The sequence below is a fragment of the Leuciscus leuciscus genome (assembly GCF_965113295.1).
Source record: "Leuciscus leuciscus genome assembly, chromosome: 19".
Taxonomy (NCBI): Eukaryota; Metazoa; Chordata; class Actinopteri; order Cypriniformes; family Leuciscidae; genus Leuciscus; species Leuciscus leuciscus.
Window position 1 is genome coordinate 33,861,233 of NC_138743.1, and position 19,475 is coordinate 33,880,707.

Below are 19,475 nucleotides of genomic sequence, written 5' to 3' on the forward strand. Positions count from 1 at the left end.
TACGCTTTGAAACGAACTCTGGAGCGGTTCGTTTGTGGTGAGAACGTGATCCGACCTCGAACAGAACCAACTGCCAAAGAACTGCGCATTTTTGGACTAAGCCAGTTGCCGTAGTCGGTCTGCGCTGTGCATTATGGGATGAGGAGAAATGTTTGTTGACAGTTTGCAGCTCGTGGACAAACTTGGAGGTGTGAGGAGGTGCGGAGCCAGATTGAAATTATTATTAACATTATTTTCGAGCCGCATCCTTGGTTCATTCTCAAATATTATTGTTTGTCTAAAGTGGTGTAGACAAACTATATAATAAAATATGACCAGGGATACAATCAGCCCACGCAGTCGTCTCTCCATAGTAAAAGCGGCGTGTTATCTGTCTGCCGGATTTTCCACCTCTTTGTTTACTTCCGGGAGTTTTGTTGGAATTTTCTCGCACGTTAATTCTGACCAAACGAAGTGCAGTTATGGAAATGTGTTCCGAGTGATGTGGATGTTGTCACGTGACTGCATTTTGGTCCGTTTTATCAACTCATAAACTGATTCGGACCAGAGCGATCAGTGTGGTGTGAAAAGGAACCAAAACGCCTTAAAAATGCTACAAAGTATCATTTTTCGCCCTTGATCCGGACCAAATGAACCGAACCACAGATGTGAAAGCACCCTAAGGGAGATGGAGCCTTTGCTGTTGCCGCCCCGCGTCTATGGCACCAATTACCCCTGGACATCCGCCTTGCACCTTCGATTGCTTTTTTTTTTAAATCTGAATTAAAAACTTATCTTTATTCCCTGGCATTTTAATATTATCTTGCTTCTGTTTTCTTTTCTTTTATTTGATTTTTTTCTTTACTTTATTCAGCACTTTGGACTGTCTGCTATGTTTAAATATGCTGTATAAATAAAATTGACTGACTGACTTACTAAAAAAGCTGCACTTGAACACAGCGAGAGAACTACAGCCGACTGTCAGCTAGATTGCGCGTTCTGCGCCTGCGTGTAAATGAGACAACTGTCTATTTCTGAAGATATATTCGTCTATATTCGTCATTCAAAAAGGGAAACCGACGCTGCAGATGCACAAACCATAAACAAAGCAGTGCGTGCTTGAATATCAATCCTGCTAAACACTTTCTTTATTCCACTCCGCTCATGTTGATATTGAAATATTCGCAGAGGAACACTCAGGCAAGATGACGTAACATTAGAACAGCCTTCTATCTGTAACGTCTTGACTTCTCGCTGTTTTGATATTATTCTCGTGCACTGACTCGATGAAGCTGAACAGCCAATCAGAGTTCTCTCTCTCACCGACGGCTCGACGCCGATTCGACATGGCGAATCGGCCGGAAAAACACGCAGAAGAGGACTAATTTCAGCCGACTGTGAGGAAACGTGCGGAACACACTGAGAAAACCTAGTCGGCCGGACTATATTCAGAGGACAGACAGATTAAAAGATGTTGGAGATGCGTCATTCTTTTTCAACTCCACACACATTCTTTGTGAATGTCAAGAGTGTGCTAAATTGTAATCTGGGCAAAAGGTCACTTCATAATTTCCATTCCTGTTATTCGAGAGTGTATGACTTTACCATTATATATACAGTTACTGTCCAAAAGTTTGGACACATTACTATTTTTAATGTTTTTGAAAGAAGTTTCTTCTGCTCATCAAGCCTGCATTTATTTGATCAAAAATACAGAACAAAATTGAATATTGTGATATATTATTACAATTTAAAATAATTGGTTTTCAATTTATTATCCTTTAAATTATCATTTATTTCTGTGATGCAAAGCTGAATTTTCAGGATCATTACTCCAGTCTATCACATGATCCTTTAGAAATCATTCTAATATGATGATTCATTATCAAAGTTGGAAACAGTTCTGCTGCCTAATATTTTTTCATAACCTGTGATACTTTTTTAGGATACTTTGATGAAGAAAAAAAAAGAAGAAAATGTTTTAAAAATAGAAATTTTTTGTAACAACAATATACACTACTGGTCAGTAATTTGGGGTCAGTCACTTTTTTTCTTTCTTTTTTTGCAATAAATCAATACTTTTATTCAGCAAGGATGTGTTAAATTGATAAAAAAGTGATAGTAAAGAAGATTTATAAATTATATTATTAGAAAATATTTTTTTATTTTGAATAAATGCAGTTCTTTTTAACCTTTTATTCATCAAATATATTAAGCAGCAGAACTGTGTCCAACACTCATAATAAATCAGAATATTAGAATGATTTCTAAAGGATCATGTGATAGACTGGAGTAATGATCCTGAAAATTCAGCTTTGCATCACAGAAATAAATGATAATTTAAAGTATAATAAATTGAAAACCAATTATTGTAAATTGTAATAATATATCACAATATTAAAAAATAAAATAAATCTGTATTTTTGATCAAATAAATGCAGGCTTGATGAGCAGAAGAAACTTCTTTCAAAAACATTAAAAATAGTAATGTTTCCAAACTTTTGGCCTGTACTGTGTATGTATGTATGTATGTGTATATATATATGTATATGTATATGTATATGTGTGTATGTATGTATGTATGTATGTATGTATGTATGCATGTATGTATATATATATATATATGTATATATATATATATATATATATATATATATATATAGTTTTCTTGAGATCACTATATACTAGCATTCATATGTTTTTGATGTGGCACGGGCACACAATACTTACTCAGCCAGGCCCAGAATAGTCTCTTTCTTGTACTGGTTGTCGCTGCTAAATCTCTGGACATCGACTCCACGGCCGAGTCCCTGTAGGACCTGAGCCTGAGTAAAGTCTGTCAGTCTTTCACTGTATAGTTGCAACTGACCAATCAGGGCCTGCAGTTCCTCATCATTCCAATTGCATCCAGCATGGTCTGTCACATGCTTGGTCACAAGACGTATCAGCCCCTTCGGATCCGCCTACATAGAAACAAGACATGTAAGACTACAACAACTACAACGACTCAATTCAAAAACCATTCAACTTTACAAACACAAAGATTTGATTTAAAACAGTAGGGAGAGTAATTATATTTCTCACACCTATTAGATTCATAGGAATAATCATAAAGAACAAGGTGGAATCTATCAATCATTAATAAAATAAATACAAATAAATAATCTTCAAATATATATATTTTTTCAAATGTACTTGTTTAAAATTGTTAAAAGTCTGATGATGATAAACTCATTACGCAAAGAACTTTTGGAATAAAACTCCAGCTTGATGACATTAGTAGCACAACAGTTCCACTGAATATAATACATTTTCTTTTTTTCTTTCCAGGTTTAAACTAAATTCAGAATATCAGATTTATAAAGTGGTCTCACACTTCCCGACCTGTATATTGTCTCCAATCCTGTGGTCTACGGTACATCATTGCAATTGTTATGCTAAGTAAGAATTTGAATTCAGTGTAATTCAGTCTGCCACGAAGAGAAATGAACAGGTTAAGAGCCTTGACAGAAGAACAGAATATAGAATGATTACACACTAATCTATATGGAAATTATTACAACGACATGTCATGAGTGCGATTACAGAATCTGATAATGGGACGCTGTGTGGGATTGTGTATTATTGAACTCTGACCAAACAGCACATGTTCTGAGCTGACAATACGGCAAGGTAAAAAAAGACAGTAAAAAGAGAGCGAGAGGTGAAGAACAAGGCAGAAGAAAATAAAAACTTTAAAAGAAATGAAGCACAACGACAGAGAGGCGTGTTAACGCAGATAAAGACCAGAGCAGGATAGAGGGAGGAGAGACAGAAAACACAGTGGATTAAGAAAAATACATGTTTTTTTTTTTTTTCATTTCTTAGTTTTAATGAACAATAACACCACTGGTTTATCCTCATAGCAAGTATGTCCTAGTCAGGGGCGTAGCACAAGATCCCGGGCCCTATGCATAGGCAGACCTGATGTTCCTCAATTTGTATATATAACTCCCAATGTAGGCTATAAAATTGCTAATTATTGCTAATTTTAGATATTATAGCCTATTCATTTAAACTTAAACAGGTTTCAATTTAGGCTATTATAATGGTTATTAACATTGTTAGTGTACAGTTTATTTATTTAGCCTTTACCTCAGATTACATGTATAACCAAATTATCATCTGAAAGTGTATGTTCTGCTCTTTCAATGGGTCGTCTCAGTTCACTTTTAGCACTAATGATCGCAGAGATATTCAAGCAGTTTAGCACTATAGATTTCGTGTTCTAGTTTGTGCTCACCTTTCTTTGAAAAGAAGTCAGTTACCAATTGTTTCCCCTCATTTTGTTTTCTTTCCTTCTCCTGTCTTTCCTTTCTTTTTTGGTGGTCTGATTTGGCTTTCTTTGAGAAAGACATTTCTACAGCATAAGTTTTCCTGTAGCTCAGTGGTAAGAGCACCTATAGAGCTCATATAAGAGCTCCTATAGCTTTCCTGTAGCTCAGTGGTAAGAGCACCTATAGAGCTCCTATAAGAGCTCCTATAGCTTTCCTGTAGCTCAGTGGTAAGAGCATTGCGTTAACAACGCAAGGTTGTGGGTTCGATCCCAGGGGATTGCACATACCTATGTATAAATGTATAGGATAATGCAATGTAAGTCGCTTTGGATAAAAGCGTCTGCCAAATGCATAAATGTAAATGTAAAAATAAGTTTGCGCTCCACCAGATGCTCAACTAACTAACATAAACAAAATGCGTGCAGATGGACTAAACCATTTGGCGCATTAGCAAGGGGTGGGGACCAGTCAGCCAATCAACCAAGTTATAACTTTACATTTCATCTGACATTCATTGTGAAATTTAATTAGGAAATGAAAATATCCAGGTAAAATAAAATATATTACAGACTTTTCAAGGGCCCTCTCTCCCATTGGGGCCCTGGTAATCAGTACTGGTTTTACCCCCAGTCCAACATAATTTAATTGACCCTATTGGCATCTTCTAGTCTGCCAACTTCTACCAACTGACACATGAATCTAGGTACAATTTTATGGTTAGCTGCATTTAAAATAGTTTTCGCCCCGCTGTCCGTGACCAGAACAGACCTTCAACTCATTTTTAGGTCACCGGTTGTGAACCACTGATCTGTGGGATGCAGAAAAGAGACATGATGGATGGATATGGCGAGCATTTGAACCCCCTCTCCGAGACAAGCTCTTTCATGATGAAACATCTTTATCCAGCTATTCCCTTTCTGTCTCTCTTGTACTTCGTCTTTAGAGAGTGAGAATCCAACCACAAGCAAGATTCAGCCTGTAGCTTATCCGTCAATTCCTATCCATCTTTTGCTCTTCCTGTTGTTCACACCTGCCCTGTGTTTTGTGCGCATGCAATCAGGCATGTGAACTATAATAACCGACCCTGCGGTAGACATGTCCGAGAATCCAGGCGGGTTTTAGACGGTAATTACCTCTAATGATGTTAAAAGACCTTTTTGGATGGGTTAATGTGCGAGGTTCAGTGCATATTTGCATGTTTGTAGTCTTCAGTGCGGTAAAATAACAGGCGTATCGTATTTTGCATCCGCATCGCCATCTATTTATGCTAAACGTCCACAGGTGTGTGTGCGAGAGTGCAGAGGTGGTCGGTTTGGTGCCTCCCTGAATGGCCTAAAAATAATCTAATGCTTGATCATACACACAATTTTTTGAAATCACAAATCAAAATAATGATAACTGCGGCATCTAAAAACACTCAAAAGGTTTGGGCTGAAAAACAGTATGGCTTACAAACACCTATTTAAATATAATGAGCGCATAGGTGGGCTGAATATGTTTGCTGCAGGCTATGATGAACAGTTGTGTACTCTGTGGTTTGGCTGTCTTGCTCTCACTCTGACAATTATGCTAAACAACATTTTGATTCCCCTTCTCAAAGACAGAACGACACACACTGAGCATCTCGACTGCAACCACCAAAGATCTGGCTGGATGGGGCTTTATTATGAAAAGGAGTTTGCTTAAAAGGATTAAAGCTTCGCCTACTGATGGCTAATGCACACACACACACACACACACACACACACACACACACACACACACACACACACACACACACACAAAAGCACATGGTGTGTTAAAAGCAACATCCATCAGCATCAAATAAAAAGCTGGTAACTAATCACTGCATCCTCGCTGGTACTCAGAATGCAATATTAAATTACACGCTCGCGCTGTGTACGACAGACGCGGCACTGGCTGTAAATGCGGCAATCGTTAATAACGTGTTTATCAAGCAACAATATCTCTGTAAGTAGATTTCAAAGACCAAATGTAGTCTTTTAGCTGTCTTGCCAAAGTATAATCTTACTGGAGTTCTGTCTGTTTTTCCACATCAGGGAATGGATGCATTGTATAGTAGATCTGGGCTGGTAATCGAAGGTTTGGCAATTCAAACCCTACAGGGGGCGATTCAGCTAACCAGCCCTGACCGAGTGAGGGATTTCACCCCAGAATCACTTAATAAACACCATCAAGGGAGATTACAATCAAAGCAATAGATACAGATGGGACGATAATTCAGAAATGCAAATAAGCATTTTTAATTCACAACTTAATGATGATGTACTGTAAGCAACAATACTAAGTGACAGATTGGGTAATTAAATGTTATATACTATGGGCCCTATTTTAACGATCTGAAACGCAAGTATCAAGTGCGAAACGCAAGTAACTTTGTGGGCGGGTCTTGGGCGCTGTTGCTATTATACCGGCGGGATAAATTACTCTTGCGCCCGACGCAAATCTAAAATGTGTTGGTCTGAAGTAGCTTCATTACTCATAGGTGTGGTTTGGGCTTAACGTGAAATAAACCAATCAGAGCAACATCTCACATTCCCTTTAAGAGCAGGCGCGCTTGTTCCATGGCGGTTTGCTATTATAATGGCGGATTTGCCAGACCAGGAGCGGTTCACAGCCGAGGAGACCGACGTTCTCGCCAAGGCTGTAAAACACAGAGAAGTGACATTGGGGATGGAGAAACGCACCCAAATTAGCTTCGGTTAAACAGGCGTATAATAATTTGGGTAAATGTGTAAGCTAGATTTATGCCTATTTTTTCACATCTTCATGGACACAACGAATGATTTCCCTCGTGTGGTAATATTTTTTCCTTGTAATAATGTATGATTTGCAAAAATGAAAACTGCTGCTTCTGTGTAGATGAGAGAATCAAAGTGCATGCGCGTTGTGCACACACTACATTGATTATGGCTTAAAATAGCATATGAATAACATACGCCACTGACTTTAGACTAGGTTTTTCCTGGTCTGTGGCGGAATTGTTTTCTGAAACTGCAAAATAGCACCAGGGAACGTTTGCGCCGGAACACGCCTCCTCTTTTCGCTGAACCGCCCCGGGGAGCGCAAGTGCATTTCCTAGTTTACCGACGTGCATCTGTGGGGGGAAAAGTCCGCTGTGCGCGGGTGCAAAATAGGAATGATACATGCGTCGCTGTACAGAGTCAATTGCGCTGGGTGCAAGATATGGCCCTACAGTATGTATTATGGTACTGTAATCATATCTGTAGTAAATCCAAAAAAGTAGTAAATGGATTTATTGGATCTATTTTTTTTTTTATTTAAAAAGATTTAATGGAATCCATGTAGCTATTTTTAATTATAATAATTGATTATAGTATCTATAATAATTGATTAAATTATTTAAATTACAAATATACACACAAATTATGGTTCAAAAGATTGGGGTCAGCAAGATTTTTTTTCATTTTTAAATAAAGTAACTTTTAAATCAGCAAGATTGCATTAGATTGATCAAAAGTGACAGAAAATTCAGGTATGATGTTACAAGAGATTTCCATTTCAAAGAAATGCTGTTCTTTTGAACATTATATTCATCAAAGAATCCTGATAAAAATGTATCGGTTTCTGCAAAAATATTAAGCAGAACGACTGTTTTCAACATTGATAAGAAATTATTCTTGAGCGCAAAAACAACATATTAGAATGATGTCGGAAGGCACATGTGACACTGAAGACTATATAAAAATAGATTAGAAGTTCTTTTACTGTTGTAAAAAAAATAATAAAAAAAAATAATAAAAAAAATATAAAAACACACAGAGAACGTTGTTCTGAACAAAGTCAAACAAAGAGTTTTAACTTTACACTCTGACATTTATGTTTGCAAGTTAGTAAAAAACAAATCATTTTAAATAACATTTAATCTGAAATGTCTATGTACAGTATAGCATAGGCTTTGTCCAAACTTCCAAATCTCAAAAACTACTTATAAAAAATGTATCTTCTATTCATATTTACCAACACTTTTTGAAAGTTTTAATGTGGATTGATTTTAACGAACGAAACTACGCAGAGTAGAATTTTGAACAAAAAGTAAATTTTTAGTAAATTAAATAAACTAGAACAAACATTACACTACACTATATCAAAGACTAATTTACACACAAAGATCCCTCTAAACTGAAGTAATTCAAGAGATCACAGATCTTTTCCTTGGGCAAATAAAAGTGGAAAGCATGCTTTTCCAGGGATGCACCTCTCCCATTTAAAGCATGCGCTGCTTTCCATTTCGACAAAATCGGGAACAGAAAACAACACCGGTTGCGGGAGAAAACACTTGCTCACTGTTAGTAGGGCGTCACAGTACAACAGGATCACAGTCTCATTCCTACACAGAGAACATAATTATGCACTTAGATTTGAAAGAAACATCTTGTTGGGCTTAATTTGCAATGCAAAGGCAGTGCGCCGCTTCAGATGGAGCCGAATTCATCCAGAGGCCCGACTGCACGCTCCTACAGACCTACTTGCTTTCAATAACAACACGTACATGTGCTGCCTGTGATAGTGATGATGTCTGAGGGGGATCTGCTTGAGGAAAAAAAAACAGAGAGAGGGCGAAGGAAAGCACAGGAATGGATGTGTGACGGGCTAGAGAGAGAAATCGTGTGTCGTGTGCGAGAGAATGAGGAGGTTTAAATTAAGAGAAAAGGAAGGATAAATGGATTACCATGAAAGAAATGAGTGGAGAGGCAGAGAGAGCCAGAAAAGGCAAATGAAGAGACAAATGGATGAGCCGATGAGAATTTGAAGAGGTACAAATGATGGGGGCGTTTGAGGCCTGTTGCCTGCCGCAAGACCGTCTCCTTCAACACACAGTAGCAAACACAACGCGAAATGTCACTTGGAAAGAGAACAGGTGGAAATAAAACACAGAGAACATCATAATCTTTCTCTTTCCATCAGCGATAATGGATTTTTCTCTAGCATTTAACCAACACAGAGGAACATTACAATCCATTAAGAAGAGTGCGTTTCGTGCAGATGTGCGAATTGCTATACGGTGTACACTAAACACTAGCCACTTATTACCCCAGCTTTCCTTGGAAAACAAAATCACTCTGAGTGCACCTGTGGGCAGCGTTTGGCCGTGAATCCGGCGAACTGTAACCTTGAAAACATCAACAAAAAATCATTTCCATCCATGACCTTCTGTATTGCTCTTTAAAAGGGAAGGCCATTCAAAATTTCCAGTTGGGACAGAAACAGGCTTAAATGAGTAACTTAAGGGTCTGTCATTAGTTTCCCTGCCGAGGCGCAATCGTAACAATGCTAAAAGCACATCAAATGAAAACAAATAATAGACTTGTGGCATGCCTTATTTGAGTGTGCTTTTTCAGCGGGTGTTGTGTTTATTGTGCACTCCTGGCAGGAACCCGGAGCAGCCCTGGGATTAACTGCTGCGCTCAAGGGCGAAACGCCAACACGGGACCTCACAGTTCACGCTTCCTTCAGGTACTTCAGCGTTTCGGGTTTCTGTCCTGCCTGTCCAGAATTTTTAATGTTACAGATGATTTCCGTTTCATACAAACGTTGTTCTTTTGAACTTTCTGTTCATCAAAGAGGATTCAAAAGAGGATTCAACATTGATAATAATAAATGTTTTTGAGAATTAAATCAGCATATTAGAAGGATTTCCGAAGGATCGTGTGACACTGAAGTTATAGAGCAACAGACGGTAAAAACTCGTTTAACCTTCAACGATAACTTATAAACCTTTAACGGCAGACCAACTGTGAGCTATGAGGTTGTTAATCGATGGTATCTGCTGCTGTTAAAGTCGTCAATCCGCACCATTTCAACTTCAACTTTGATTATGCTGTTCGCAATGCTTCATGGGATTGTAGATCTTTCCACAGTCGTGTACCTTTGTATTTTTTTGTCCGATTTTCAATACTTTTGTGCTTCAAATCAAAGTTTGTAAGTTTATGATTCACCTCGTAGCTGGTTGGCTTGGTTCATGGTTTATAATGCTTTAATGAAGACTTTACAATCTCTATGGGAGAAATGAATGGAAAAAAAACTTCCGGAACCAAAGTCGCTTAAAAAGTGGGCAGGCCTTGTTGCACTCAGAGACTGCTGAAAATTCAGCTTTACCATCACAGGAATGCATTACATTTTATAATTATAAAATATATATACAAATATATTTGATAATAATACAATTATTAACCCCCGCTGATTCTGGGTGGGTTTCAGTAGTGGCGTGCAACGCAGTCATTTCTACTAGCCACTTTGGCGGATTGAATTGTGTATATAATATATAAATGTTTTCAATTGTAGTATTTAAAAAGGACATCTGAAATAATAAACTGTGTGTAATGTAGTGTTGTCAAAAATTTTTTTTTTATATATATATATATATATATATATATATATATATATATATATATATATATATATATATATATATATCGATACTGAAATATCTGAAACGCATCCAATACTCATTTTCTGCTGAATAGATACAAGATACCAGCTGACTTTTCAGTGAATAATTACACAAAATTACTGTTTTACTGTATTTTTGATCAAATAATTGCAGGCTTGATGAACATAAGAAACTTGTTCAAAAACAAGTCTCGCTGACCCCAAACCTTTGAACATTAGTGTAATTATGGACCAAGTAAGGAATAATTGACGACAGGCCGTTGAATTATTAGAAAAATAATGCACACCCGAGGTGGTAATGCGGTCACGACGCGAAGCGGAGTGGCCGTTACACCTCGGGTGTGCATTATTTTTCTAATAATTCAACGGCCTGAAGTCAATTATTCCGCTTATACTACAGTTACCACACCTCGAAACATTGTTCAGATTATGTATTTCAAGACGTTTGTAAAGTTTTTGTCATTAAAACGCTCTTGTATGTAGGACTAATTTCTTACGCATCTAATCCCATGCCTCCGTTGCTAATTCCAAAACGTCATTTCAGAGTTAGTAACGGAGGTTTGAGCCGCTGATAGCAGACTAATGGTGGGGTCACACGACTAGCTGACACATTCTCTGACTGGTTCATCGACTGCAGCAGATTTTAAACACCGACTTTGAACACAGACTGAACGCGCTGAACACGCGTTTGGACATGATCAGTCAAAGTATCAAATTACATTCATAACCGGCCTTAAAGTGTGTTACCGGCTTTATGCAGTTATTAATGCAGTTATTAGAGAGAGATGTTGCATAAATGAGACAGAAAAGCATGTGCGTCAATATTATTATTTATTAATTAATTCAATCGTTTTAATTAATTCGTTAATTCTTTTTTTTTTCTATTATTGACAGATGACAGTAGACTAGCCAAATAAATGAAACCCAAAGCCCTTTTAACAAGTAGGCCTATCAATAATTATTTATTTGTTATTATCTGCAATAAAAATCCGTGCTGCAGGACTATCCATTTATTTAGCATATATTCAGTTTAATTTTCTATTGATTATAGATAGGACTTTATAGTTTATTTATTCAAATTAAACTGCATGTTTCTATTGATTGTGAAGCTAGACATTGAAAATTGCAGATCAAGCGCATGGGGCGAAATGCTTTTTCTTGTTATGAATTGTATCCTATTTTCCGTTATTACAGTTGACTACGCGAAGTGATATGGAACTGTAATGCGGTCAAGACCTGCCTGGAACTACTTTAGCCGTGCGTTTCCCTGAAAATAATGCACACCTTAGAACGTTCGTCAACCAATCAGATTCAAGCATTCAACGGCCCTGTAGTATAAATAACTATAATAACTATGGACCAAATGACATGTAAATCGAAAAATCTCAGTTTGTTTTTGTTTTTATGCATCATTCAGAGGCAGGGCTATCTGAAACAGACAATAGAAAAGAAAAGAAAAATAGAAAAATAGCTTGACTTTAAAGGAATGTTTACTCAAAAATGCTAATTCTAAAATCATTTACTGAGCCTCATGTTGTCCCAAACCGGAATGAATTTCTTTCTTCGGACACAAAAAGAAGCTATTTTGAAACACAATAATGAATGTCAAAGAGGTCCAGTGTTGTTTGGAACACATTGTTCTTGGAAATATATTTTTTGTTTGTTTTGTAAAAAAGAAAGTCATACAGGTTTGGAACAACATGACAGAATTTTCATTTTTAATTAAATAAATGCAAAAACATTTTTTTTTTTTTTACACATTACAAGCACTTCATCTTCCTGGAAACCGTGACTTCGTATCTGTGATCTCTGTAAAACTATGACGGAGCCACAGTGCTGCTTTATATTTTTCACACTGGGATATAATTACAAGAACGTTTCCTTGTGTTGTTTTGTCATCCAACCTGTTCAGCCTGTAGCTAAAGCACAGAGCTGATAACTAAGTGACAGCTCTCAGAAACGAGCTGTGTAAAGACTCTGAAACAAACACAGACGGTTTCAAGCTCACGAGAGCAAAAAGTTTAATGACTTGAGTTCACAGAATTAGCTTGCAGGTCTAGTTCATTAAAACTAAATGTCTTCAAACTGCCAATCTTGTGTCAGCAGAAGACAAGTGCTCACTGAAACTTTGTTTAAATATTAAAATATACGCTTCCAACTCATTTTCTTTCCTTGTTTGTCTCCTTTTCTAAGCCATATTTTAGAAAACATGAGATCATAAAATCTCTTCCGTTTTGTGTACATATTGAAATGGATTCACCATTTATATTTACAGTCTGTACCACTTTTTATACACAATGTTATAATGTAAATGAAGAAACCGAGAAGCTGTGACACAGTATTTGTACTTAAAGTCTTTCTCAGTTTGAGTCAACATTCGCAGGCTCCGCAATCACCATCCAATAAAACTTGTGCACTTCTAGGCTTCCCTTCTGAATTCAGTGCAGGCTCTACGCTTGCATCTTTCAGGAGTCAAAGTCTCAAAAATGTAGGGGCACAGTCAAAGTTCACTTTTTTAATGACTATAACATTAGTTTTACAAGCAGACCAGAAGTTGCCCTTCGACTTCATGATTTTCAAGACGAATCCAAACTTTTGAATCCAAACTTTTGAACAAATATCAAGTTTCAATCAGTGGAGAGAAAGACGTTTTTACTCCGACATAGCACTTTCCACTAATACAATAAATTAGGTTGTCCATTTAGTTTCTTTAAAGGATCAAAAGGCACAAGCAAAAAGGAACTAAAAGCACAAAAATGTTGAAAAATGTTTGACGTTTTGCTATAATGTTGGTAACGTGTTGTTTTAGGGTTCAATTCTAACCCTAACCCTAACTTGCATATTAGGATATTGGCTGTTTATAAGTACTTATGAAGCACATATTAATGCCTTATTCTGCATGACCTTATTCTACATCCCTTAACCCTACCCAACACCTCAACTTAAACACTACAAAATCTACCTCACTATTAATAAGCAGTAAATTAGGAGTTTATTGAGGCAAAAGTTGTAGTTAATAGTTTCCCATACTGAAGCGTTACCATAATGTCAAATAAACTATTACATATCATAAAATGAACTTAGCAGTAAAAGTAGCAAGTTGCAAACATCCCACATCTGAAATTAAATTAAATTCATTATACAATTTACATTCAATTGATATAAAAAAACTAATTAGACTAGGACTGTCAAAATTAATTCGTTAATAGCTGTGATCCATTTTTGCTGTTTAACGCATTACCAATAATTAATGCAATTAACGCAGCATCCGTTTTTTCACTTCCTGAAGCAGTTTATTTATATAATGGTTTTATGTGAATATTGTTTTAAGTTCACTTCAATTAAAAGTTTTTATAAGAATGTTTAATATTCTGTAATTGGTAATACATGATAAATAAAAACAATGTGATATTTTGCAGTTTAGGACTACTATGTTAAAATTATGACTTTCAGTTATACTGTAATGTTGAATGGCAATAATTGCTCATTTTATCCCCAGAAATTGGTATTGGTGATGTTGGCCTTCATTCATGGTGCAAAAATGCCATTAAACAAATATTTAAAATATATGGTCTTTGGAGACGAAAATTCATTTGGAGATAAAAAAAAAAATGACATTACAGATTTTGATGTTAGGTGCGATTAATTACAGAAAAAATGTGCGATTATTTTTTATTTTATTTTTTTAACTAATTGACAGCACTAATTTAGATGTTACGTCTTCCAATCTTCATAAAAAAATGTTAGAATATAAAACATAATATTTAGTTTGAAATCCTGACAGTTGCTGATCAACATTTTCTGAAGGTTAAGCACTTCTTTGTACAAAAAGAAAGACTTAATCTGGTACGCTATCTTTGTAAAGTGCCACACAATCATTACTCGCATTACCATCATCATTACGCACTTTACTTTGAGAATTCCTGTGAGAAACCTTGAAGACTTGATGTTTGCTCATGATGCTTTATAGGTTTTATGAAGTGTTAGCCAACAAGCATATAAACGCCGACCTTCATGATGAGGATGTTAGAGATCATCGTAATGAGGTGTTTTTTTGTGAGTCATGTGGTCAGGAAAAACACGGTGTGAAGAGAGAAGACGGAGACAGTGTTCCTTCCCCGTTAGCTAACAACTCTCAAAGTGAAATGAGAGGGCATCATTATAACACACAGACAGAGAGAGAGAGAGAGAGAGAGAGAGAGAGAGAGAGAGAGAGAGAGAGAGAGAGAGAGAGAATGAGAGGGAGAGATGCTGAGGTGCAACAGAGGGTGAAAATGAAAGATGGAATTATGATAATGGAACGGAGGGAGAGAGTAACAGGAAAAATGAGAAAAGAGGCGTGCAGAGAGAAGATGCAAAAATTTGCAGGGAAGCGGTAAAGTGCTGTCATGTGTAATGCAGATAAACCTGAAATATTACAAGAAAAGAGGAAAAGAATGACACCATAGAAGACGTGCAAAACAGACAGAGGGGGAATGTACAGAGAAATGGGCAAAACAAAGAGAGAGAAAAAGCTGATACCGTTTTATCAGGCCGTTTCAAGGTGAGAACTTTTATTGTATCGCTAATGAATTCTGTTCTTGACTCGTGTAAGTGTTTGGAAACTTGCTATAGTGCCAGATAAAGAATAATGGCTGTGGAATGGAGGGTGACAGAGAGAAAAGTGTATGTGCACGCTTACCCGGTAAAGTGGGCTGCACTTGTCTTTAAAGCAGGGTGCGAGGCAGGAGTAGATCTGAAGAGAGTAGTAATACGCCGCTAACTGCAGGGACAGTGCCGACGGAGGCTGCTTCTCAAAACACGCGTTAGCATCCAACACCTGAAACAGAAGAAACACAAAGACGTGTGTTCACACTGTACACCAATCTCATTTGGCTTTCAATAGGGGTGCACCAACACCACTTGTTCCAGAGCGAGGTCGATATGATACGATGCCCATTTTCACTGCATTTGACATTTTTAAATACATTATGAAGAAACTAAAAGATTGTGAATCTCATTGGTTGAATTAATGCATGGCGACTCCATTGCTGAGTGTTTTCTCCTTAAAACTGCAGTGAACCAAAGACAGCCATGAAATCGCTGGTGTTTCTGACGTCACAAACTACCTTGTAACCAATCACGTCATCGAGTGGATCTCTGAGCTGGTGTGAGTGAGTGGAGGCGGGGCTAATTTGCATATTCATAGAACCAATACTAAATGAGCCAAGGTTACATTCAAGCTATTTTAAGACATGAAGAAAAAAAACTTTTAAATATGTCATTTTGGTGATCAAAGATGAGTTTTAAGGGATGAAATGATTGACTGCAGGGGGACTTTAATCGCACAGTGCTTCAGCAGGGCTCAATGCTGAGGACTTTTTCTACTGGCCTGGATGGTTCAAAGGTTTTGATACCAGTAAAAATATCACAATTCTCTATTACAATTTTGATACTACAGCAAAAACTGCTAGTCTAATTAATGTAAATTATTATTAAAGACGAGTAAACAGTCAGTAATGAAATAAGAACAAATAATCCAATTACAAATAGCACAGAACAAAGAAGATACAACAGTGGTTTTCAACAGTAGTACAGAAGGTACAGAAATTTGAATAAAGTAATCAAATGTAAAATAGCACTGCATAATCTCCGCTGTATAAATTAAATATAGATGAATCTTTATTAAAGTTACAAAAGTCATTCAGTCAAGAGCAGAGAGTTATATTCTGAGCTGTTCGTGACTCGAATTTATGAGTTTCAATGGCAGCACTATCAATGCCGAAATGACCCTGCAGCAGTCAGGTGGTACAGGTCAGCGCTCTTTAAGTCGTTTATGTTCATTATTATTGTCATGTAATGTGCTTTGAGACATGAGGTGCGCCGTCTCTCATCTCGTGACGTTTTGGAGAGCTGTGAAGGGAGGGTGGGATATTATGCTTTCAAAGCTAGCTTGCTATTGCTAGCCGCTCCAAAACTTGCCTATACCCTACCTTTAAGACTTTTTGCATATACAGCACTGTGTCCAAAACCACTGATTTGGCATTTATATGTATATTATAGTGTGAATTGGCATTTACAGTATATGTGGAAAGAGTGAGCAAAAACAAGTGTGTTTAGACACTTTGAGACTGTGTAATTTGTTTGCCATGAAATTATTATGAACAAAAATGAGAAATAAAAATAAGGAAAAACTGAGGCTAAAAGCATTAATCTAAACAAATTAATATAAATTAAAAATGGCCTCAGATTAATTTTAGTTCTGAAAAGTATATTATAAAACTTTACACATGAACTTCATTAAACATGAAAATGCCACTAAAATACTCAAATGAAAACTTGAAAAAAAAAAACTATCTAAATTAAAAAGACAAGTAAAAAATAAAGTAAGACAAAATTCAAACTTCTCATGATGTGTCACAAAAGAAATAAAATAAGAAAAATCTCATTCTAAATTGAACTTCAAACTACAATAATTGTTTTACATGTTTTTTGTTTTTAGTTCAGACCACAAAAATATATTTGTTGTTGTTGATCCCTGTCTTAAAAAACCTTAGTGATAAAGTGACAACAAGAAGTGGGACAATGGGACGTTTGACACTTGCAGTGATGTCCATAATAAGCAGGATGAGTGACTGAACGTCTCAGGAACTCGACCCCTGAGGGCCATCGAGGCTAAAGCAGTAGAGGACAATGGCCACACTAACACCACATCAATTTCAACAAAACTTCCCCTGATAATGAACTGAGAGGAATCACTGGGACATACTATCAATTTTAAGCCCATAAAGATTTTTTTTTTTTTTTCAGATGATTTTATTAGAGCATGAACCGATTACCGATCTAAATCAGGAAAATGCAATAATACTTTCAAATGGAGGCCCCTGATGTAACAGGACAGAGGCTAAAACTGTCATTTACAGTGACTTTTAAATGGCTTTATCTTTCAATATCACACAATTTTGACTACAGTGAAATAAATAGTTATGAAAAACCATAATCTGATGCACACACACAGTCACTCAGAATGAGAGAAAGAGAGATAGAGATCTGCAAATAGAGCAGTCAAACTCACCTGAGGTAGAGCCAGTAAATAGGCCAGAGCGAGTGTCATATCTTTGGGAAAAGCATCACTGGCCAGCTGAAGGAGCACTATGAAATGACACAGGAGATAGAGAGAAAAAAAGAGGGAATAATATTTCAGAGTTATTCCTGCAGAGAAGCACCTCCTTGCTGTACTGTAACATGACGTGACAGAAGAGAGAGAGAGAGGGATGAAAATGAGCCTCTATGGCTCTCATTGGCAGTGCATAAAACTGAAATGTGACTGTAACAGTGATACTGAGACTATGACGCAGATTCAGGTCCAGGACCAAAATATCATTTAAAAAAGCAATAAGATACGAGAGGCTGTCCCTGGCTAACCAGACACAACAAGTAAGGTTATAATAATGTAATAGGACAATTAGTTGTTGGTTTGGTTTCTATTTGTGAGACATTGCACTGAACAGACACGTTCACTGTGGAATCTCATTGGTCCAAAATACTGACACTCATGTCACCGTGTCATAAACTATCTGATACTCCGATTCTCAAAGACGTGTAAGCGCGTGTGTTTTGTCGTTTAAAAACCTTCATAAATAATCTTGATCTATAACGAGAGATGGACGCCACTATATTTGTTTGCGCAGCATTTCAGAGAGTCCTGTCAGTCGGGTTTATAGCATGTCATCAGTTTCTCCCGAAAATACATGTAAGAAAGTGGCCAGTGAACTGTGAGAAGAATACATTTACATTTAGTCATTTAGCAGACGCCTTTGTCCAAAGCGACTTACAAATTAGGACTAAATTCAGCGAGTCATCATAAAGAGGCAAAAGCAACAACAACGCAAGAAGTGCTCAAAATCCGAAGTTCAGGTATTATTCAGAGTAGCATAAGCCTGATAAGTGATGTTTCAAAGGGAAAGAAAACTTTTTTTTTTTTTTTTCCTATAAGGTTAAGTGCTCACAAAAGAGATTGGTCTTCAGCTGTATATAGAATAGAGTAAACTTTATAGTTTCTTCCACTATGTTTGTCTGATATGAATAACACTTGTCTGAAAATTATATTTGAATAGATTGTTATTGCTGCTTCCATCGGCGCCAGCCAACGTGCGAACGTATGTCACGTCTCCGTTCCAAATCCCATATGTGGGACCGTTCTCTCAGGGGAACAGAAATAAAAATCCCATATATGGGACCCAAAGGTTAACATCAAATATGTCCCAATGGGCTGTGATGGTAAACATGTTCTCATTCAGTGTGGACAATTTGGTAAGGAGGACACAATGTTGCAACGGTTAGATAAATAGTAATATGATAATAATATGAATATATACACAGATTTAGTTTGTCTCAGTTTTTCCTGTTTCTTCATGTAATCACAGACGGACTCGATGATGGTGAGATCATACCGGCTGTTGTCAGACTCCTTGTGCATACGCAAATCTCACTGGATTATTACAGGTAATGGCAAAAAGAATGTTTGGAAATATAAACTGATATTTCCTACTGACACACTACAGCAAAAGATATAAATAACTGGCTTAAAACCATTGTTTTTTTGGTGAAAATATTAACGTGCCTAAGACTTTTGCACAGTACTGTACTTCTAAAGCATTTATTAATCTTAGTTAAATGTTAAATTCAACATTTACTGATACATTATTAAAATCAAAATTTGTATAGATCTGAGCTAACATGAACTAACAATGAACGGTTGTATTT

At 36.7% G+C, this 19,475-nt stretch overlaps 1 protein-coding gene across 2 annotated transcripts in view; it reads right to left on the bottom strand.

Annotated features, from left to right (window-relative positions):
- Positions 1 to 19,475, bottom strand: part of nbas (NBAS subunit of NRZ tethering complex) — a 187,830-nt gene that overhangs the window by 55,594 nt on the left and 112,761 nt on the right. For both annotated transcript variants that reach the window (XM_082147804.1, XM_082147805.1), the window contains 3 exons: positions 17,785 to 17,861; positions 15,412 to 15,549; positions 2,710 to 2,942 (listed from right to left, as the gene is read on the bottom strand). In XM_082147804.1, coding sequence (XP_082003930.1) covers positions 2,710 to 2,942; positions 15,412 to 15,549; positions 17,785 to 17,861 — 448 coding nt within the window. The remainder of the gene's footprint in view (positions 1 to 2,709; positions 2,943 to 15,411; positions 15,550 to 17,784; positions 17,862 to 19,475) is intronic.